Source organism: Cetorhinus maximus, chromosome 28 (assembly GCF_964194155.1).
Source record: "Cetorhinus maximus chromosome 28, sCetMax3.hap1.1, whole genome shotgun sequence".
Classification (NCBI taxonomy): domain Eukaryota; kingdom Metazoa; phylum Chordata; class Chondrichthyes; order Lamniformes; family Cetorhinidae; genus Cetorhinus; species Cetorhinus maximus.
The window spans coordinates 22,627,922-22,650,776 of record NC_135906.1 but is presented as its reverse complement, the minus strand read 5'-3'; the positions used below and the strand labels follow the sequence as shown (position 1 = coordinate 22,650,776).

At 45.1% G+C, this 22,855-nt stretch overlaps 1 protein-coding gene across 1 annotated transcript in view; it reads right to left on the bottom strand.

Moving 5' to 3' along the window:
• notch3 (notch receptor 3) overlaps positions 1–22,855 on the bottom strand; it is a 155,751-nt gene that overhangs the window by 76,341 nt on the left and 56,555 nt on the right. The window contains exons 3-5 of the mRNA XM_078531399.1: positions 11,203–11,345; positions 4,371–4,706; positions 1,014–1,136 (exon numbers count right to left, since the gene is read on the bottom strand). Coding sequence (XP_078387525.1) covers positions 1,014–1,136; positions 4,371–4,706; positions 11,203–11,345 — 602 coding nt within the window. The remainder of the gene's footprint in view (positions 1–1,013; positions 1,137–4,370; positions 4,707–11,202; positions 11,346–22,855) is intronic.

Below are 22,855 nucleotides of genomic sequence, written 5' to 3'. Positions count from 1 at the left end.
CTCAATTTACTGTTGGATTTATTAGTGACCATCTAATATTGATAGCCCACTAGTTTATGTCTCCGTGCAAATGCAAACATCTTCCTTGCGCCGACCCTATTGAAACCTTTCATAATCTTAACCACCTCGATCGGCTCACCCTCCAGTCTTTTTTATTTACTTCATTCCTAGTGGGGAAGAACATGGCCTACATGGCCTCATACTCGGTCAAAAGGATAAAAACTCTTCTTCAGAGTCACATGGACTCGAAACGTTAACTCTGTTTTTCTCTCCACAGATGCTGTCAGACCTGCTGAGCTTTTCCAGCATCTTCTGTTTTGGATTTCTAGCATCCACAGTACTTTGCTTTTATTCTAAGTAGGCCTTCTTTTTGGTGGGGACATTTTCCAGGTAATATATAAACCCCCTAGAAAACACCATCATTCCCCAGCACTAAATTTCTGCACTTTAGTGGTGAACACAAGAGACAAATGTAGGTTGCTAGATTTTCTATATTAGCACAGTTCATGTTACAGTGCTGAGGGGAGTGCTGCGCTGTTGGAGGTGCCGTTCTCCCCAGTGTCCTGGCCAACATTTATCTCTCAGCCAACAGCTAAAACAGATTACCAGGTCATTGATCTCATTGTTCTTTGTGGCATCTTGCTGTGTGCTGATTGGCTACTCCATTTTCTACATTGCTATGGTGACTACACCTCAAACATAATCCAGCTTTGATAAAGGGTCCATACTCCAAACCTCTCTACTCTTCTCTCTACAGACGCCGCCTGACCTGCTGAGCTTTCCCAGTATTTTCTGTTCTTGTTCTAAAGGACTTAATTGACTGCAAAAAACTTTGGGACATCCTGAGAACATGGAAATTGCTATATAAATGAAAGCTTCTCCATTCCACAACACTGGAGTTAATTTCGTTTTAATAAAAGAACAAGGTTCAGAGTCCTTGTCTTCAGCCCCTGCAGCAGTTATGTTTATGTTGTGAGACAAAAGCGGAGGTGTTTCTGTTCATGGTGAATTACCTGTCCACTCAGGTGTACACTGGCAGTTGTAGGTGTTTACACCATCAACGCAGGTTCCTCCATTCATGCACTTGTGTTCAGGGCAATCATCAATGTTGATTTCACAGTTCTGCCCCTTAAAACCTGAGAAGGAGAAAAATAAAACAAGGCATAAGCTTCCTGAATCCTAATTGTAATTGTGAGATTATGTAAACGTTCACTTATTCAATTTATACACCCTAAAATCTACAGGGAGCAAATACAAGACTACGGGTGACTGGACAAAGACATAATACAGGGCTTCACTTCTATTATAAAGGGTATATTACATAGTACAGGACAGGCCATTCAGCCCCATTTGTCCATGCCAGCATTTATGCACCACCGCACTGCACTCAAATCCTCATCTAAATCCAGCAATTTATCCTTCCATTCCCTTCTCCCTCACGTTTGTCTAACTTCCTCTCAAATGCATCCATATTATTCGATTGAACCACTCCCTGCGCTAAGTTCCATATTTTCAACACACTCTGGACAAACAAGTTCCTTCTGAATTCCCTATTTGATACCACTGAGCTAGGAATAATTTTAACTTCATTCACTTGGCAAGAATCCCACGAGAACAGGGGCAATGCCAGTTTTACAACCCAGCTGGATATTATCCTGTATTAACTGGGGACTAATCTCAGGTGGGGTGTGAAATTTGGGCTGTGACTTGCACTCAAGGTTTTCAGCTTCCCAAAGACTGAGTTGGGTTACAATGCCCCCCCCACTCCCCTTGGGTTTTTCAAATTGCCCTTTCAAGAGCATGTCCTCTCGTTCTACTATTCTGGACGTGGTGAAAAAAAAAATGGACATTGTCTAGACCTTTTAGAATCCTAAAAACAGCAATCACATCTTCTCAACCTTCCCAGCGGGAACATATTCAATGTACATAATCTCTCCTCATCAGCCAATCCTTCTATCAGCCTGGGACTGAACTATCACACCCTGTAATTGATTCCCAGTTACCACTTAGTCTCTGTATAAAACACCCAAACTCTCAGTCATCGCCTGGCACAGCCACTCAGGTACTCCATGTTGTGTCTGCACCGTCTTTACAAGCTCGGTAGTTGTCTGAAGCTTTATATGACTCGGGGTGCAGTGGGAATTTCTGTATGTGCGTGTTTGTCCTGTGCGACTGTTCTCCAAGTGAGAGGGCTCGGCTGACTCTCATTAATTCAGTATATTTGATTTGAAATACTTCCAATTGCTTCCTGTCTCATAGAAAACCATTTCCTGCCAAGACCCATGAGCATGAAAAGAATCTGACATCTGACATAAATATCCTCACTCAGTTATTCAGGAAACAGTGGCTGATCGCCAGGTAGTCATTTGTTTTTTCAAAAAAATAAATAAATTCTTGAAGAAACTAATCTAATATGAACTTGTGACCTCTAATATATGAGCACCAATGACACTTTGACCTCCGTCACACATTCCCTGTTTGACCTCATTATTGGATGGACTTCTGACCCCATCGCCTTGGTTGCAACCAGCTTTGAACGTGTGACATTTTTAAGTCCACTGATTGGTTCCTCTTGGGAATCAGTATGGCCTCACCTCCAAGTTCAAAGTTTGCCCCACACAAGAACCGTAGGAACATTTAGGAGCAGAAAAGGCCCTAGAGGTCCCAAACTCCTCTATCTTGTTGATACGTCCATGTCTCATCTGGGTTGCTTCAACCTGTCTATGTCATTAATAGGCTTTCCATGGCGGGTTCATGTTTTAGATACCAGCTGCATCTGTTATAACAAAGCAAATTTGTGCCCACTGTACAGCACAGCATTGGGTCAAGTTTCCAATTTTAAAAAGTATGCCAGGCATGTTATAGAGACTAGCTGCTGATTATTGGTGTGCTTCCGATTTAAGTTGAAGGGTCAGAGTTCAATTGATGGCCTCCATTTGGTGGATCCACTCTGTTATTCCCTCTCCAGACTCTCAAGTTCCACGATAAACTATTTGGTATAGAGCCAGGGAACTTTAAAAAACTACTACAGAGTAAAACTGGCTTAAGCAGTATTGCCCTTGTGAAGCTCCCTGAGTGGCTCACTGTGAGACTACTGTGAATAGCTACAGACCACAGAACAGGTTCCATCTGCAGTCTGTGATGTTAGGGTCTCTCAGCTGGTGGGGTAATGGTGGGAGGTTTTGTAATTGGCTTCCAAATCTTGGAATGGAAGGAGAAAACTTTCCAGGGCTTCTGCTCCTAATCGCTATTCAGTGACTCTCTCTTTCATCCTCTCCCACTGAAAGCGTGACCGTGTCTGTACAGGATTGGGCTCAGCTGTGATGCCCCTAATAGTCAAATAGCAGGTGAATAGTGGCCACTTAAATGCAGTTATGGAGGACACCTGGTACCACTGAAAACCCTCCATGAACAGCTCCCCCAGAGGATAGGCAAGAAAAGTAGTGCTCTCATGAGACTATCACACTTCAGCTACTGATTAGAAAGTCAATTTATAATTGCACTGTTGACCATATTTTGTACATTTTATAGCTGACTATTACATTCTTTTAAGAATTCTTTACCAGTATCTATTATTTCCCTACAAAAACCCCTCCTATTTTGTCAAACATTTGTCTTCCTGAAGTCACCATTCTTGGTCTGATGACACAGGAATGATTAAACTCTATCCATGGGTGGTCAGTGGGGACCAACCTACCTGTTAGCACCGTTCTATGGAATGGACAGCTTCCACCAGGGAGGATGTGGACAGGATGCACAGGCCAATACTGAGAGTTCCCCAAAAGCAACTGCACACTGGCAGCAGCCAATTACAGAGATAACAGGCAAATGACTTTTCTTTCCAGCCCCACCCTAAAATATTCAGCATGCTCATCTCCAATATCATTTCCATAATCATTCATTGAAGGGAAGTGGGGTCAGGCATGCAGACCAACAGGATGCAGCCTGCGCACAGGCATTTGCTCTGGTCTCCCTCCACTTATACACTGAGCCCTCTTTTAAAGTGTCATTACGTCAAGGGAGATTGTGCAGGAAGAATTACAAACAGAGTCTTTACAGAATGCAGGGAGGTGATACTAATATACTTCACAGTCCATGTTAAAGGGATAACCTGCTGATGTTCCAATCTTGCAAATTTAATTTAACGCATTTAAGGGGGAGCTAGATAAACACGAGGGGAAAAAAGAATAGAACAAGATGCTGATGCAGTAGGATGGGAGATGGCTCGTGTGGAACATAAATACCAGTATTAGTTGGGCCGAATGACCTACTCCTACGTTGCAGTGTGTGTAATTGACTAGCCAAGCTTTTAGTTAGGAGTCTGTGGCATCAGCACAAAAACTATACCACCATGAACAAGTTGACGTCACCTGGTAAACAGGCACATTCGTAGGTTAGGTCCCCAGTTTGCCGGCAAGTCCCTCCATTCTGACACTGCGACGGTGCGCAGGGGACGTAGATACTTTCACACTGACGCCCTGTGAAGCCTGCCGGGCACTGGCAGCGGAAGGAGCCAGGGGTGTTGATGCACAGCCCCCCTTGCTTGCAGAGGTTGGGCGCTTTGCACTCGTCAATATCTGTGCGGCAGTGCTTCCCGCTGAATCCTGGAGGGCATGTACAGTTGTAGCGGTTGTTCCAGTTTGTGCAGCGAGCTCCATTGGCACACGGGCTTGTTGCGCAGGCATCTATCTGCGAGCAGTTAGCTCCTGAGGGATGAAAGAAAGAACGTCACAACTGAAACAAAATCAGAAAATGCTGGAAAAACTCAGCAGGTCTGGCAGCACCTGTGGAGAGGAAAAAGAGTTAACATTTCGAGTCTGTATGATTTCTTCAGAGCTGACGTCACAACTGAGTTCTACAGAACGGCAAACTCCCTTACTATAAAACCTGGTGCATCCTTTATCTTCAAGGGTAAAAAAAATCCCACCAGTTCTCCCTGATTAAATGATACAAGGTAGGGAGTGGGCCTCCCAGTACTTCACCCAAGTGGCCATTCTTTTTGGCTAGAAGTAGACAGTATGACCATGCAACCACCCAGAGACAAGTTTCAATACCTGCACTTTAACTGATGACCACTAGATGGCAGTGAGGAACGGGAACCCTTGTTGATTTGTCCCAGCCAAAGCCTTTGGAACGCTTTAAGGCTCATTGCTGTTTCCCCTGCTGCAGAGACTAGCTAATGCAGGGCAGAAACCAGGAACCGAAAGTAGAACCTTGCTGTTTCATATGGATCAATAGGCCCCATTCAAGTGTATTTAGTCACTGTTCCATTAAAGCCCCACAGTAATCCTGATGCTAGGGTAGTGAGAATCTGGTACATTCTAACATGTACATGTTTGAGTTAGACCTAAAACATTTCTTTATTATTTACTAAAAGATGAGGTGAGAGTGACTGCCCTTGACATGAAGGCAGCATTTGAATGAGTGTGGCATCAAGGAGCCCTAATAAAGCTGGAGTCAATGGGAATCAGGGGGAAAACTCTCCGCTGGTTGGAGTCATGCCGAGCACAAAGGAATATGGTTGTGGTTGATGGAGGTCAATCATCTCAGCTCCAGGACATCACTGCAGGAGTTCCTCAGGGTAGTGTCCTCGGCCCAACCATCTTCAGCTGCTTCATCAATGACCTTCCTTCCATCAAAAGGTCAGAAGTGGGGATGCTCGCTGATGATTGCACAATGTTCAGCACCATTTGCAAATTTGATGCAGTCAGGTCCATAGGCAGTTACACCTGGACAATATTCAGGCTTGGCCTGATAAGTGGCAAATAACTGCCTGGCACTTCCGTGGCTCAAATATGACCATCTCCAACAAGAGAAAATCTAACCACCTCCCTTTGACTTTCAATAGCATTACCATTGCTGATTCCCGGACTACCAGCATCCTGGGGGTTACCATTGACCAGAAACTGAACTGGACCAGCCAAATAGGTACTGTGATTACAAGATCAGGTTAGAGGCTGGGAATTTTGTGGCAAGTAACTCACCTCCTTATTCCTCAAAGCCTGCCCACCATCTACAAGGCACAGATCAGGAGTGTGACAGAATACTCTCCACTTGCCTGGATGAGTGCAGCTCCCACAACACAAGAAGTTTGACACCATCTAGGACAAACCAGCCCGCTTGATTGGCACCCCATCCACCACCTTAAACATTCCCTCCCTCCACCACCGACGCACAGTGGCAACAGTGTGTACCATCTACTAGACACACTGCAGCAACTCACCAAGGCTCCTTCAACAGCATCTACCAAACCAGCAACCTCTACCACCTAGAAAGACAAGGGCAGCAGATGCATGGGAACACCACCAGTTGCAAGTTCCTCTCCATGCAACACACTACCCTGACTTGGAACTATATCACTGTTCCTTCACTGTCGCTGAGTCAAAATCCTGGAACTCCCTTCCTAACAGCACTGTGGGTGTACAACATGCACTGCAGCAGTTCAAGGTGGTGGCTCTCCACCACCTTCTCAAGGGCAATTAGGGATAAGCAATAAATACTGGCTTAGTCAGCAATGCCCACATCCCGTGAAAGAACATAAAAACAACTATAAGATTATAATTGTAAATCTTAGTGACGATATACCTGGGTAGAATTTCCTCTACCTGCATACGGTATGTGTTTGAATAATTACATTAATTCAAAAATTTACTGCCTTAAATTTAATTTTACCAGTGAAAGTTATCTTTGCTCAAATTTACAATCATCTGCTAGGACCTCAGGCAACGCTGAAACTAAATGCATTTCTGCAAGTGGGTGGGGCATCCTACTATAGTCAAGGCTTCCCACCTGTCAGAAACAATTTTTTAAAAATTCTTTCAAAGGGCGTGGAAATCATCGACTCGGCCAGCATTTAATGCCCATCCCTAATTGCCCTTGAGAAGGTGGTGGTGAGCTGCCTTCTTGAATCGTTCTAGTCCATGTGGTGTAGGTACAGCTACAGCGCTGTTAGGAAGGGAGTCCCAGGATTTTGACAGTGAAGGGACAGCAATATAGTTCCAAGTCAGGGTAGTGAGAGGCTTGGAGGGGAACTTCCAGGTGGTGGTGTTCTCATACATCTGCTGCCCTTGTCCTTCTAGATAGTAGAGGTTTCAGGTTTGGTAGGTGTTGTCGAAGGAGAGTTGCTGCAGTGTATCTAGTAGATGGCACATACTGCTGCCGCTGTGCGTCGGTAGTGGAGTGGATGTTGAGGTTGGTGGAAGTGATGCCAGTCAAGCGGCTGCTTTGTCCTGGATGGTGTCGTGCTTCTTGAGTGTTGTTGGAGAGTATTCCAGCATACTCCGGATATGTGCCTTGTAGGTGGTGGACAGATTTTGGGGAGTCAAGAGGTGAGTTAATCTCTGCAGAATTCCCAACCTCTGACCTGCTCCTGTATCCACAGTATTTATATGGCTGGTCCAGTTCAGTTTCTGGCTAATGGTGACCCCCATGATGTTGATAGTGAGAGATTTAGTGATGGTAATGCCATTGAACATCAAGGGAAGTCGGTTGGATTCTCTCTTGTTGGAGATGGTCATTGCCTGGCACTTGCATGGCACAAATGTTACTTGCCACTTATCAGCCCATGCCTGGGTATTGTCCAGGTCTTGCTGCATTTTGACATGGGCAGCTTCAGCATCTGAGGAGTCGCGAATGGTGCTGAACATTGTGCAATCATCAGCGAACATCCCCACTTCTGACCTTATGATGGAAGGAAGGTCATTGATGAAGCAGCTGAAGATGGTTTGGCCAAGTCACTACCCTGAGGAACTCCTGCAGTGATGTCCTGAAACTGAGATGATTGACCTCCAACAACCACACCCATCTTCCTTTGTGCTAGGTATAAGTCCAACCAGCAGAGAGTTTTCCCCCAATTCCCATTGACTCCAGTTTTGCTCAGGCTCTTTGATGCCACACTCAGTCAAATGCTGGCTTGATGTAAAAGGGCAGTCACTCTCACTTCACCTCTTGAGTTCAGCTCTTTCGTCCATGTTTGGGCTAAGGCTGTAATGAGGTCACGAGCTGGCTGGGCCTGGTGGAACCCAAACTTGATGTCCATCATTGTCAGCTGTCATGATTTTGGGCATTTTTTTCCCCCTCAACCGCATTTTTGTGGATCCTTCTGCTTCAGGATCCACAGAGTACTCAACAAATGCATAAACTCATAACAAATGCACCATTTTATTGAGCCATTTTTAACCTATAATTTTTAACTGTTTGGAAATGATATGTTAAAAAAATGACGTGAAGGACATCTGAAGTGAGAGCAGGCTGCAGCATTCAGCCACTGGCCAGAGGAGGAGGTATGTACAGCAATAAGGATCTTCCTCTGGGAGAACTCAAACCTACTGGTCATCAAAAAAACCCTGAAGAAAATAATACCAAGTATTGTCAGAAAATCAGCTGAGAAAGACTTGCAGTTATACAGCATCTTTCGTGACCTCAGGTTGTCCAAAGCACTTTATTACATCTTCATCACTGTTACAATGTAGGAAACGCTGCAACCTATTTGCTGTTTGTGGGAGCTTGCTGTGTGCAATGTGATAGAAAGCAGATAAACTGTCTTAGTCAATATTGGTTGAAGGGTAAACATTGGTCAGGAGACAGGGCAGAACTCCCCTACTCTTCTTGAAAACAGTGCCATCGGATCTTTTATGTCCACCTGAAAGAGCAGATGGGTCTTCAGACTAATTTCATATCCAAAAGACAGTACATCACTCCCTCAGTTCTGCATTGGACATACCAGCCTTGGTCTTGTGTTAAAGTCATTGGATTGGGGCTTAAAAAGCTCATCTCAGGTGAAAAATTAGAGAGCTAAAATACATCAGTTAAGACCAGGAAAATGGTAGGTTCAATTTTCATCACACATTGAACCAACTCACTTCAGCTAAAACAAAAATGAAAATACCTGGAAAAACTCAGCAGGTCTGACAGCATCTTCAGTTAATGATGGGATATTAAAATCAGTATTCATGAACTAGGGAGTTATCTCAATTAATCCTGATTTTGTGTGTGTGTGTGTTTGTGTGTGAGAGAGAGAAAGAGAGAGAGAGAGAGAGAGAAGATAAGATTGAGGTGTGTTATCACACTGTCCCTCTCCCTGTGGTGGGACAGTTTACCAGTGTTCACTGTACAGTCCCACATACACACTTACTCAGGCAAAGTAGCTCAGGATTTCCAGCAACAGCAACTCCGAGGGGGAGAGAAAATTGGAGAAAACATGTTTGGCATGGTTGCTGAGTGGAGTGACTCAAAAGAATCCAACATGAAAAGCAGACAAAGGAGGGATTAAGAGGATTATCACATAGATCAAAGAGCTCACACCTCTAACTAATGTGTAACAGAGCTAAAATCTACTCAAACCAAGGGCAAAGAAAATCTTACAGGAGAAATTAACTACACATTGACAACTGGAATCAAATTGAAGACGTGGTTCAAATTCTGGGCATTGAGATTCTCCCAGACTCAAACCCCACCACCCCCCACTCCAGAATTATTACAATAATTGCTCTACCAACTGGATTTCCTTTGTTCTTGATTTTGTAAAATGCATTACCATCTCTTCCCAGCTTTTATAATGCCCTTGTGCCATGCTACAGCCCATTTTTTGGCAGCTGTGCCTTTGGTTGCCTAGCTCTTATTCTCTGGAATTCTATCCCTCCATCCCTTCCTTCCATCAAGGCCTTGCGTAAAACTCTTCCCTCTGGCCAAGCTATTGGCAACTTCTTTCTGACCTCTCTTCTTGAAGGTAGCGTTTGTTTTCCCCATGCCCCCTAGGGATGTTCTTGGGCAAGTTGCGACTGCCACAGGCTCCCAACTCGTGGGTTTCACCCAAACTGTGACAACGCAACAATAATTTGTCTTTACATAGCGCCTTTAATATAGGAGAACATCCCATGCTTCACAGGAGTGTAGCCAGACAAGATCAGACACCGAGCCAAAGGAGAAGATATAGCAATAGGTCACCAAATGCTTAGTCAAACGGTTAGGTTTAGGCAGCAACTTGAAAAATATGGGAGAGGGGGAAAGGGAGAGGGTGGGGGGGAAGGATATGGTGGCTAGGGGTCCAGTTTTGCACCATTCGGTCTAGTTTATAGCTAGTCTGCCCAATGTCTGGTACCAAATGGCTTTGCAACTTGTATTTTGACCCATGATCTATTTAGTTTAGTGAAGCACCGGCAGGGTCCTGTGCTCGTTCCTCTCCCTGTCTGCAACAGTTTGGATAGGATAGAGACTCAAGAGGCAGCTGTGTTTTGATTTTTTTTTAGCACCCCACCCTTGTCGGCTTTCCCGATGGTGCGGAATCTCCAAATGGGATGACATTACCTCGTACGTGATCACGTCACACCCTACGCATGAACCCGACCTTCATCTGCCACCTATCTGCCACTCCACCAAACTATCTATCTCCTCTGGAAGTTCCACACTGTCCTCCTCACAGTTCACAACATTCCCAAGCTTCGTACCATCGACAAACTTTGAAATTGTCCGCCTGCACACCAAGGTCTAGATCATTAATATATATCAGTTGTGACAGTTGTTTCAAGTTTCCCTCTGGGATTTGAACAGCTCAGCATTTACCATCTGCTGTGCAATAGCAAAAATTGGGGGCTCTTTGCGGGATATATTTGAAATTTCTTGATTGGGTTGGAGTTAGTGAATCTTAAGGTTGCAAGTAGGGGAAGCACTTTGAATTTGGAAGTTGGCGTGAGGTTTTTTTTTGTAGTGGTGAGACTCCACGTCGTGGAGGTGTCCGGTTGTGGGGCCGACCACCCTAGCGAAGAAAGTGGAGGCATGCACAAAAGGTCAGAGTTCTGGAGGGTTGTAGGACTGGAAGAGGTTGCAGATAAGGAGGTATGAGGCCATGGAAACTTGCTTGATTCTCATAGATCAGTAAGCTGGGGAAGAGCAGCAGCACTAGAAGCAGCTTTTCACTCCTTAATTTCCTCCTCCCCTGCTTTTGCCTGGAGCATTCAAACTGGCACATGATCTCATCTGAGACCATTATCTACGCTGGTCTGAACCAAGAGTATTTTGATGAACACACCACATCCAAAGTTCCCTCTCCTTCCTGTGCTGGGGCCCAGTGATAGTAGATTCAATAAGGTCTGGTGCAGCAGCCCACTGCTATCAATGTTCTGAGTGTTGATGCCCCATTGTCCCTGCGAGGTCATCACCATGTTTTCCCATGTATAACTCCCTCCACATCTGGAACTAACTTACCTCGGAACCCTCGCGTACAGCTGCACGTGTACTGCACTGTGCCATCCACTACTGAACTGGAGCATATTCCTCCATTTAAGCACGGTGACCTTTGGCAGGGGTCAGGAAATTGGCACAAGTCCCCAAGGTAACCAGACCGACACCTGTATAAAGCAAGAAAGAGGGCATTAGCTCTTTATGCACCTTAGGGATCGAAACAATTAAAAGTCATGGAACCTACAATTACTCAAAGACAGTCAGTACTCAGAGTTGGCAAATCTTTAAATGCTTCTATAAACCGACCAATCAGTTAAAATATACAGCTCAGGAAGGTCTCAGGTATGTGTTGTTTTCTAGCTATTTCAGCTGGACAGAATAAAAGGCAGTACAATTACAATATTACAAATTGGGGGTGCAGATATTCAGAGCTCCCACTCTCAGTCACCGCTTACCCTTCCCCATACTGAAAAAAGGCTGGGCAGAACCACAGCACCCTTTGTGGTCAAACATCCTGCTGGCACTTAGTGTTTCGGTTCGTGCATGAGGAATGGCCAATGGACCAAAACGTCGAGAGTAGCTGCCATCTTTGGAGTGCCGCCACCAACTAATCGAGGCCTTTAAGGATTACAAAGAACTTCACAGGGTAGACGTGGAGGTGTTGCTTTCACTTGTGAGGCAGACCAAAACCAGGGACATAAACGTAAGATAGTCATGAATAAATCCAATAGGGAACTCAGGAGAAATATGTTCGTGCAGAGAGTGGTGAGAACTCGCTACCACAGGGTAGTTGAAGTGAATAGCAGTTTTTCCTTTAAGGGAAAGCTGGATAAACACATGGGGGAGGCAGTAATAGAAGGATATGTTGTTGCTGGGGGGTGGGTGGGGGGGGTGTGTGTGTGTTTGTGTGTGTGTGTGTGGGGCGGGGGGGGGGGGGGGGGGCGCGGAAGGTGGTTTGTCACGGATCTGTCTGGCCGAATTACCTGTTTCTGTGCTGTGAAAACTGTTGGTGCTTTCAAAACAATGGGGGAGGAAATTAGAGAAGAATTCAGTGTGGGAGGCAGGGGTTAACTTCTCAACTGAGGCTTTGCTCCAGGGGAGAATGAGAAAAGAAAAATTAGAACAATTATATAAGAGCAATAACAGAACATAAACAGATAATATCATTGGTAATAAACTGCAGCAAGCAGAGAAGCTTGGGTTTTCTCAGGCTTGTAACTGGGCCCCCCTGTTAAATGCTTGAATCCAACAGCTTGTTCTCATCAAGCGGCCCAGGTCCAGGAAGGGTCTCAATGCGGCTTGATGAGGAAAGACTTTCCCACACTGCCATCTCCGTGGCCACCAGGGCTCTTAAACCTTCATGCAACCAGCTGCGTTTCATCACCCCCAACTCTCCTGTCCTTTGTCCAACATTCCCGCTAAGCTGCACAACTGTAAAGCAACCTAGAAGCTCCAGCGCAGACATCAGCCCCCTTTAAGTTACCGCATGTGAACGGCTGCAAAAGAAATTTAAAGGAGCTAGGAACTTAAATCCCCTGCGCGCTGCAAATTTTTAAGAAAATTAGAGAGTATGCTGCTTGTTAACCCTCTGCAGTTAAAAGTTTCCCCTTACCCCGTCCAATATCCTGCTCCACCAATGTTCTGTTGCAGGCAGTTTCAGACTTTTTGGTTGTTAACCATTTCCTTCCAACATTTTACTGCCACTGTCCTGATGAAGGGGCACTTTGTGGCCGTGAGGAACTTTGTTTGCCATTCACAGGCTGCCAACTTGAAAGACTCCGGAGGGCAGAGGGGGTGGGGGGTGCAGGTGAGGCGTAAAATTGCACTTGAAGCAGGTCAGGGTTCAGTTACAGGAAATAAAGACTTTCTTACTCACTCTCCAGATGGCCAGATGTTGCCTGCAGCTGTATTTACAGCGAGGGCTATTCGAGAACAGCTGCAGAGAGAGACCAGCGCTGGTCAGCCCCATTTTAATATCAGGGCTCGGATGCAGGACATTGAAGCTATGGGTGCCCCCTTACCCATTTTCCTTTGCTACTGGGTTTGTCGGCTGAGGAAGGTTTCTTTCCTGGCATCACCTCAGCTGCTGGTTATATTGTTGACCACTAAGTTTTAAGGGAGTTTCTATTCCGGTGGGGTTGTGTTCAGTTCTAGCTATAACCAAAGCTCCCCTCACAGAACATGACTATAATGTGAAAAAGCACTTTTCATCACACCGGACGTCTCAAAGTACTTTATAGTCAATCAAGTAGTCACTGTTGTAATGTAGGAACCGCAGCAGCCAAGTGGCACATTGCAAGCTCCCACAAACAGCAACGTGATAATGATCAGATAATCTAGTTGTGTGATGTTGATTGAGGGATAAATGTTAGCCAGGACACCTGTGATAACTCCCCTGTTCTTCGAAATAGTGTCATGGGATCTTTTACATCCACCCAAGCAGGCAGATGGGGCCTCACCAAAAGAGAGCATGCCTGACAATGCAGTACTCCCTCAGTACTGCACTAGAGATTCAGCCCAGATTTCTGTGCTTAAACCCCAAGTGGGATTTGAACTTAGAACCTTGTGACTCAAAAGTGAGAGCGCAACCAACTGACACAGCTGACACTAAATGTGGAATATTAGTAATTATGCAACTTGGTCAGGAAACACTACAGAAAATTTACTAATGTGCAAACTCTCACAGCGCGATCAATGATTTTTAGTGAAGATGGCCATTTGGCCCAACAAGTCTGTACTGGTCCTTATTATCCCCATGAGCAGTAGTCCTGACCTCGCCTGATAGTCCTAAGTCTGAGCATAAGCAGTTCCCGTTACTGGGGGCTTCTGGGCTCATGTACCAACAATGTGCGTGTCAATGGAGATCCCAGGCTCAGGTCGCAACAGGATTCATTCCTGGAGCTCCCCAGAATAAATTAAACGCAAATCGTGTACTCTTACAATGTTATTTATGCTGATCCCATTCATCTGCTTAAAGCAAGACCTTAGAAATACATCAGCCAATTTGCCCACACCAAGGTCCCAAAATCGACAATGTGATAAATGACCAAATTATCTGATTGACAAAGTAGCAGGGTCATTTGAGACCTCGGGGGGTGGTCACCTCTGCCCTTTTGAGAGTTACCCCAGACCCAGGTAAGAGTCCCAATTGCTCACCGTATAAGCCATGACCAATGGTGGAACCAGCAAATCTTTTGTGGTAATGGCAGGAAAACTAGAACTTTGAGGATGATGTCTGCTTACAGTTAGAGGTTCAGTCCGAGCTCCTCGGCAGCCATTGTGGCCTCGAAGCTCATGATACCAAAATCTCTTTGGGGTTCGATCCATGGTGAACTGCGACCCACAGTTTTGGAAGCCCTAGTCATATTGCTCATTGGAACTGAAAATGGAAGGTCTCGATGAGCAACTGAAGAGGAAAGTGCAAGAATGCAGGACATGAAGGAATGAACAGTAGATCTGCCCTTAGTCAGATCACTACTGGAATCTGTTATAGTGATACTCGTGGAAGGATAAATATTGGCCCAGAACGCTGGGGGACAACTCCCATGCTCTTCCTTTGCGTCCACCTGAGGGGGCAGATGGAGCCTTGGTTTAATGTCTCATCCTTAAGACGCACTTCCAACCATGCTGCACTCCCTCAGTGCTGCACTGGAGTGTCAGCCTTGATTTTGTACTCAATTTCCAGAGATTCCCAATTGCTATGCAGTGTTCTGTTGATGTGTGTTGGAAGTTGAGTGGAAATTGGAACAGACATTTTGTGGTGCCTTACATGACCAAATAGCCTGTCAGCACTCACTGATTTTAACCAACACATTGAAATTGGACATTTAGTTGATGTCTTGTTTGGGGGTAGTGAGAGTGGGGGGGGGAGAGAAGGGCTGGAAAAAGTGGTAATTGCAGAACAGCACCCAACAAGAGTCAGGAAAGGGTTAAGAATTGACCTGGTCATTGGTCGGTTTGCAAGTTGCCAGGACTGAACAGGTCAGCGTGGCCATGGAGACATTTAGTAAGTCTATGTATGTGAGGGAACTAGGCTCAGCTTTCTCTCAATCACCATTCAGCAGCTATCCCACCAGAAAGAGCTTACACTTTTGAGGAGGGGGTGGGGTGGGGTGAAGAATTAGTCCAAAAAAAAGTCTATACATCAGTCCAAAAAAAAAGTGAAAAATGATTGAAAATGATGAACGATGCCACAGAGGGAGTCTCCCTATTGCTGTTTTGTGGTGACCATTTTGCCTCCTTTTGTTTTCTCCTGGTGGACACAAGAATTAAGACTAAAACACAGCATTGTGGGGAATGAAAGGGGTCGTGAGGTCACCTGCTGCACAATGAGGCTGATTCAGGCCTTGGGCCTCGTTCTTCCACCCTTAAAGTCCAGCGGCTGCATTCCACAAGCTTCTGTCTCTACTGCTGCGGAAATAGGCTGATCCACTAATCATAATCTACCCGGATAATGAGGGATTACACAACCCCCTCCGAGGCAGTCTCATTCCATCTCACAGCAGCCGCTTTGGCCCTTTGAGGCCTGAACTTTGTTTGTCTTCCCCACAAAACAGAACCAGCTTCTCGCCGCACAGCACTGACTTTTTCTAATAGAGGGAAAGTGGCACTAAGGGACGTTCTCTCCCCAATTGTTCAGTGCAGAAAATCCATTGGCCAAGAAAATTGGGTGCAGCATAAAGTGATTCGCTACCACTCCTGGCACAGGCCTATTACACAATATCTGATTCCTGGCTAACACTGGAACTCTATTTCTGTTATGGGACCTCCACATCACTAATCACTCTCTAGTTGGGACAGAGGGTGACAGAACTGTTCCCATGTCTCACACTGCAGTGTAAGCAGCCGTGATGCAGGCCAGCAGAGTCAATGAGACTTCTCATTAAAAAATTGGGAGAACAAAAATTAGCATATTGTAAAAGATCAAGGTAAGGTGCGTACCACTATTTCCAAATACCTCCCTCGCTTGTATCCTCCTCCAAGCCGCCAAAATTTCTACACTCCTGTAATTCTGGCCTCTCTGGGTCTTCAGCTGCCTAGATGTTGAACTCTGAAATTCTCTGCCTCAATCTCTCTTTCTCTTTCTTCCTCCTTTAAGAACCTTCTTAACCCTATCCCTTCGACAAAGGTCTTTTGGTCACTGATCCTCACATCACCTTTTGTGGCTTAGTGTCAAATTTTATTTGATAAATGCCTTGGGGGGGGGTTTACTATGTTTAATGAGGTGTATAAATGCAAATTATTCTTACCATAAAGTTAAATTATCTCAATTCCCCTGAGACTTCAGATTGCCCTAACTCCCACCTGTTTTAGGATCAGCTAGCTCAGCAAAGGTTTGAAACACTGCTTTTCCCGTGTGGCTTGATTTCACACTGACCAGTGTCCTAGATGAACTGAACCATCAAGAAAGGCAGTATTTAGTCTGTCAGCATCAAGGCTAATGGGCAAGGCCCTGCCCCAGTCTGTGTGGCCTGCTTCGCTGAACAAAGAAATACACTGCTAAAAAGCAGCGAGTCAGTCAGGGGGTGGGGAGACCCTTAATTAGGAAAAAGCAGGAAAGTACACTAAACAAGTAGCACAGGGATTTGCTAAATCTTAGCGTTTACTCATGTGGGTTTAGCATCAAGACATTGCTGAGCTGGTGTTGTTTAGCACCTGTAATCTGTTATCAATAGTACTACCATCTTCCGGACTCATGTTAAGAAATTCGCCTGCAGTAAAATGGGGACAGGGTCAGAGGTTGTCTCCCAGATAATAAAAATGTCACCCAGGTGAAGTGCCGCTGCCGACTCCCCCCACTGGTATGTTGCATTTTCCTACTCCGCATCTCACTCTCTTGGAACTATTTCCAGCCAAGTTATTATTGCCCGAGATCCAGGTTGCTATGGTTTCACCACAGGCGAATGAGCAGACTGAAACAGCCGCCAGTCACACCAATACATAATTAGTCACCAGTGTCCCTCTCCATACTGTTGATTTATACTAAAGCTTGGAGGAAAGCTTCAATTTCACAGTATAGGTATTTAAAATACATAAATTCCTTAGAAAATAGCTGCACGTTTTTGCAGGTCAAAGCACTGTCAATTCTGAACACAATATTTAAAAGCTGGCTGTTTAGAATTAACTTAGAAAGAAATATTTTGTTTATATACAAATGTTTATTTAACAGTAATTATTGGAGAAAGGGGACGTTTGGCTTTACATTTTGAAGTTTCTGCTCAAAGGATCTCAAAAGGGTGTATGGAGGGAGGAACTGATGCATGTATTTAAGCACAGTTTCAAGGATTGGGCGTGCCATCTTAGATTGAGAGTCCATGTCCCGTGGTTCACATCCCACCCTTGATATCATGGGCCTGCACCTTAAATTTGCCCCACAGCCTTGGTGTAAAGCATGATCACTTCATCAAACGGAGAAAGGGACATGGTTAACCTTGTGCGTTTCTACTTAATTGTCTTTTACCTCCATGCATGGCTTCTCTAAAATGTCTTAATGGAATGCAGAATGAAGTAGGGAACTCTCTTTCTCTGACCAATCCGTGAGAGGTGCTCTGGCTTCTGCTGACAGTGAACAACGTCTCACTTTCCCTTCCCATAAAATAAGATGTTTCACTTTTCTGCAACATCCAATGGCACCCAATGATCCCAGGCCCCGAATGGATCGCTTTTAAATCAACATTTGGGATGTTCGGGGCTGGGGTGGGGAAATAGGACCTTGGTTTAGCCTCTCATCCAATAGACAATGTAGCAATCCCTCAGTACTGCACTGGAGTGTCAGTGTAGATTTTTGTGCTCAAGCCCTGGAGTGGGGCCTGAAGCCAGAACCTTGTGACTCAGAGGCGAGAGCTGTGGCTGACACTTAACATTACAATATTAGTGTGGCGTAGTTGAGTTAGGAGGTGTATGCTTGCAATGTTTCCCTCTGTAAATAAATGTAAGACTGGGTAAAGATTGGCTCCAGTATCATCCTTCATCAACTGATTTTTCGGAACAGAAGGTCCTGAGGAAGTTTCCAGGGGTTTTCAGTGCCCAAAGGGCTGTATCCCAATAGGAGTCAGCACTGTCATGGGGGAAAAACAAGGAAATCAAGACCGGGCCCACAGTATCTGACAAGCCAACAGCCGAAGTAACATCATCACTCCAACCCAGCACGAGGTGGGGCTGGGCACACTAGCTCACTTTGCATTTGTAATACTCTTGTTTGTACTCATTGCCTTGGTTACTGCACTACCGCTTTCAGCCATTCCGATGTTTTTTGTTGGAATTCTTGGAATGTGTAACGGAGAAATAAAGTCCAGGTGGCCTGAGTCAAGATCCTCACTTACTGCTCATCTGTAAATGAAAAGATTTCTTTACATGCCATTGCACAAACCACCTCTGTTCCTAGAGTTTGAAACAAGGAAAGAAGGATCAAAGGTCAGTCTGTGCTGCAAATCACACCTTGTGTTTGTTACCAGTGTGGGTACAACTGCAGGGTTTGTGCACATTACAATAGTGAGGCAGCACCCTGTTCCCATTCACTCCATAGCCTGAATTCCAGAGAGACAAGCCTAGTGGCTAGGTTGCAGAATCTTGGCCAGGGGTAAGGGAGGAAGGACAGAGTTGGTTAGTATTGGTGTATGGTGAAAGTATCAGGGCCAGAGATTTTACTGCCTCCACCCAACCCCGCCCACCGTGCCAGTCAGGAACTCAGAGTCACAGTTCAATTATACTTAATTACACAGACATTAGAAGAGCTTGTTGAGACTCTTAAAGGGCTACTCACACTTAAAGGTACAGCATCACCTTGGAAGAAAATCTTGTGGGACAACCTTGCGGCAAATATCACTTGTACAGTTGAGTAATGACATCACTTGTTCCGGAAAGTTACCAATCAGGAGAGCAATTACAATAGTAAAGAGTAGAAAACTTATATTGACATAGCACCCAATGTCTCAAAGTACTTTACAACTAATGAAGGACTTTTGAAGTGTACTCACTATTGTAATGTAGGAAATGTGACAGGCAAGTTGCGCGCAGCAAGCTCCCACAAAGAATGTGATAACAGCCATATAATCTGTTTTTGTGATGTCGATTGAGGGACAAATATTGGCCAGGACCCTGGGGATAACTCCCTGCTCTTCTTCAAAATCATGTGTGGGATCTTTTACATCCACCTGAACAGGCAGATGGGGCCTCAGTTTAACATCGCACCTGAAAGACAGCACCTCCGACAGTGCAGCATTCAGTCACTACTGCACTGGAATGTCAGTGTAAATTTTTGCGCTCAAACTCTGGAATAGTACTTGAACCTGCACTTGCTTGGATGAGTACAGCTCCAATAACACTCAAACTCGATACCATTCAGGACAAAGTAGCCCAATTGACTGGCACCCCAATGATCACCAACGCACAGTGGCAGCAGTGTGTATTACCTAGATGATAAACTGCAGCCATTCACCAAAAATCCTTTGACAGAACCTTTCAAATGCATGACCTCTACTGCCTAGAAGGACAAGGGCAGCAGATGCATGGGATCACCACCTGCAAGTTCCCATCCAAGCCACACATCATCCTGACTTGGAAATATATCGCTGCTCCTTCATTGTCGCTGGGTCAAAATCCTGAAACTCCCTTCCTAACAGCACTGTGGGTGTACTTACTTGCAGCAGTTCAAAAAGGTGGTTCTCCACCACCTTCTCAAGGGCAATTAAGCATGGGCAATAAATGCTGGCCTAGCCAGCGGCGCCCACATCCCATGAACAAAGGAAAACCCAAATCTTGTGATTTAGAGGTGACTGTTCACACCTTTCACAAAAAATAAACATGGTGTTTGAATTTTTGATTGCTAACTTGGTATGAAAATTTCAGTTTCTTTCTCTCTCTTGACCAACACTTGTTGTCATTAAGCCATCAATAATTGATGTCTTGTTCAGTGTGGCATCTTTTTTTCCCTTCTTACCACAGCATCCAAATGCCATCCAAAGCATTTGGACTCCAAAATTCTGTGGGTCTACCACAGTTCATGGGCAGGAGCACGGTACAAATCCAAGAGAAACCATATTAATAAAAATTTTTAAAAGACTGGCCTTTTTCTGGGGTCTTTGCAAGCAGGGGACAGTGACAAGCTTTTACTTGGTGTACCATGTCAGTGCCTTTGGCCCTTACAAAAAGGCATGTCTGGCTCGCTCCCTGCTGCAGAGAGACAGCAAGTTCAATGTAATCTGTATCTCCTGGGAGCTGAAGGCAGGGTGCTCATTATAACGGGATCGGCAAGTTCATGATGTCCCTGGCCTTGGAAAAGATGGTGTGGGATGAACCTGCTTCACTAAATTATAGACGTAAATGGATGTTTCTTAACATCTTTTGCTGCCACTTTCTCACTGCCCTTCTCTTCCTCAAGTGTTTTCAAACTCAAATTCAGACTCTTGCTATTTCAGGGCCTTAGTTTTTGCTTTCAGCCAGTAATCATGCTCTGCTGGAATCATTCTGCTCAGGAGTCCAAGGCAACTGAAAGGAGCCATGTCCTTGCTGACAGGCAGATTGCACATTTAAGGGAAAAGGCGGCAATGATTATGGCTCTCAGGAAAGATGGCAAGCTCTGGACCTGCTGCAATGCAATGTCTGCCTCTTGCTCCCAGGAGGGTTGCCAAATCTCTAGGATTGCCCTGGAGACTCCATGAATTGAAGATTAATACCCAGGACGTTGCTGTGAGCAACCCCAGGAGAAACAAAATGAAAAAACATTTTTCTTCCATCGTTTTTTTGAATAGTTTCATTTATTAGTTGTAAAAATGTTAGTGGTGGGGGATAAAGGCCGCTTCACTACGAGTCATGATTAATCCATTTGGATGACGATGTCTATTCCTTTTCCGATTAGCCACAGGAAGCTATGTGCTTGGATTAACAGACCGATGGTGAAAAGGTGTGGACATGGCAGTTTGAGGTAAGAGGTCATGTGATGACACTTTCAGGAGTCCAGCCAACCAGAGTTGACAACTCAACCTCTCATTATTGTGTCAGAGATCTAGCACATGGAGGCAAGAATGGATCACAGCATAAGGCGGGGGGATCATGGAGTGCTTGGTTTTATGGCAGAGAGCCTCAGACTGAAATCAGGGGTGTTCATGGGCTACTCAACTGGCCCTCTGAATGCATGTCATGTGACCAACAGCGTTGATATGTGCTTACAAATGCTGTCACAATATTTGAAAACAAGCATTGCAGCAAAGCGGTATACAAAATACTGGCTGGCAATCCCAAAACATGCTTGGGAGTCACGTGCTATCCAATGCATCATTGGAAGTCACATGACTGCTGAAGCTTAGAGGCCCAATCCTCTCTTCACAAATATTATTTTGGGGAGGAGCTTTAGCATTTAGTTCTCTCCCCACCCGACCCCCCAACCCCCAGATAGTGAGTAAAGGCATCACCCATTGTACCCTTGGGCCACATAAACAGAAGTCTGCATGTTTGGTTCCGCCTCTGTGCTGAGTTAACTAATCTCAGTTGAATTGATGCTGCTGCAGTAAGTACTGTAAGCGGGGGAGGAGGAGGGAAAGTCAGACTGAGTTAGCAAATCTCAGCAACTGGGGAACGCAACTCCTCTCAGCTCCTTGCCCTACAAAAGGCAAAGGACAAAAACCAGGCAGGTTCTTGCTCTGGAGCCCATTCCATAGTCAAAAAGACAGTTCTCAGTGGTCACCCTCTGAAAAAATAAGCTTATCCAAAACTCTGCTGTCCATATCCTACCTCACACTAAGTCTTGTTCATTCATTAGCCCTGTGCTCACTGACCTAAATTGGCTTCCAGAATGGCAATGCCTTGATTTTAAAATTCTCATCCTATTTTGCAAATCCTTCCATGGTCTTGTCCCTTCCTATCTCTCCAGCCTCCAAGATCTCTGCACTCACACAATCCTGGACCTTTGTGCATCCCCATACTGTAATTGCTTCACCAGTGGCAGTTGTGCCTTCAGCTGCCAAGAGCCTTAGCTCTGGAATTCCCTCCCTAAACCTATTCCTGTTTATACCCCTCTCTGCTCCTTTAAGATATTCCTTAAAACCTACCTCTTTAACCAAGCATTTTGTTCACCTTTCCTAATAAGCTGTTCCAGCATAGCTACAATAATGGCATCTACCCAACAATGTGGAAAATTGCCCAGGTATGTCCTGTACACAAAAAGGACAAATTCAACCTGGCCAATTACCGCCCCACCAGTCTATTCTCCATCATCAGTAAAGTGATGGAAGGGGTCATTAACAATGCTATCAAGTGGCACTTGCTTAGCAATAACCTGCTCAATGACACTCAGTTTGGGTTCCTCCAGGACCACTCAGCTCCTGATCACATTACAGCCTTGGTTTAAACATGGACAAAAGTGTTGAACTTCAGGAGGAGAGTTGAGAGTGACCGCCCTTGACATCAAGCCAGCATTTGACTGAATGCAGCATCTAGGCGTCCTGGTAAAACTGGAATCAATGGGGATCGAGGGAAAAACTCTCTGCTGGTTGGAGTCACACCTAGCGCAAAGGAAGATGGTTGTGGTTGTTGGAGGTCAATCATCTCAGTTCCAGGACATCACTGCAAGAGTTCCTCAGGATAGTGACTTGGCCAAACCATCTTCAGCTGCTTCATCAATGACCTTCCTTCCATCATAAGGTCAGAAGTGGAGATGTTCGCAACTCCTCAGATACTGAAG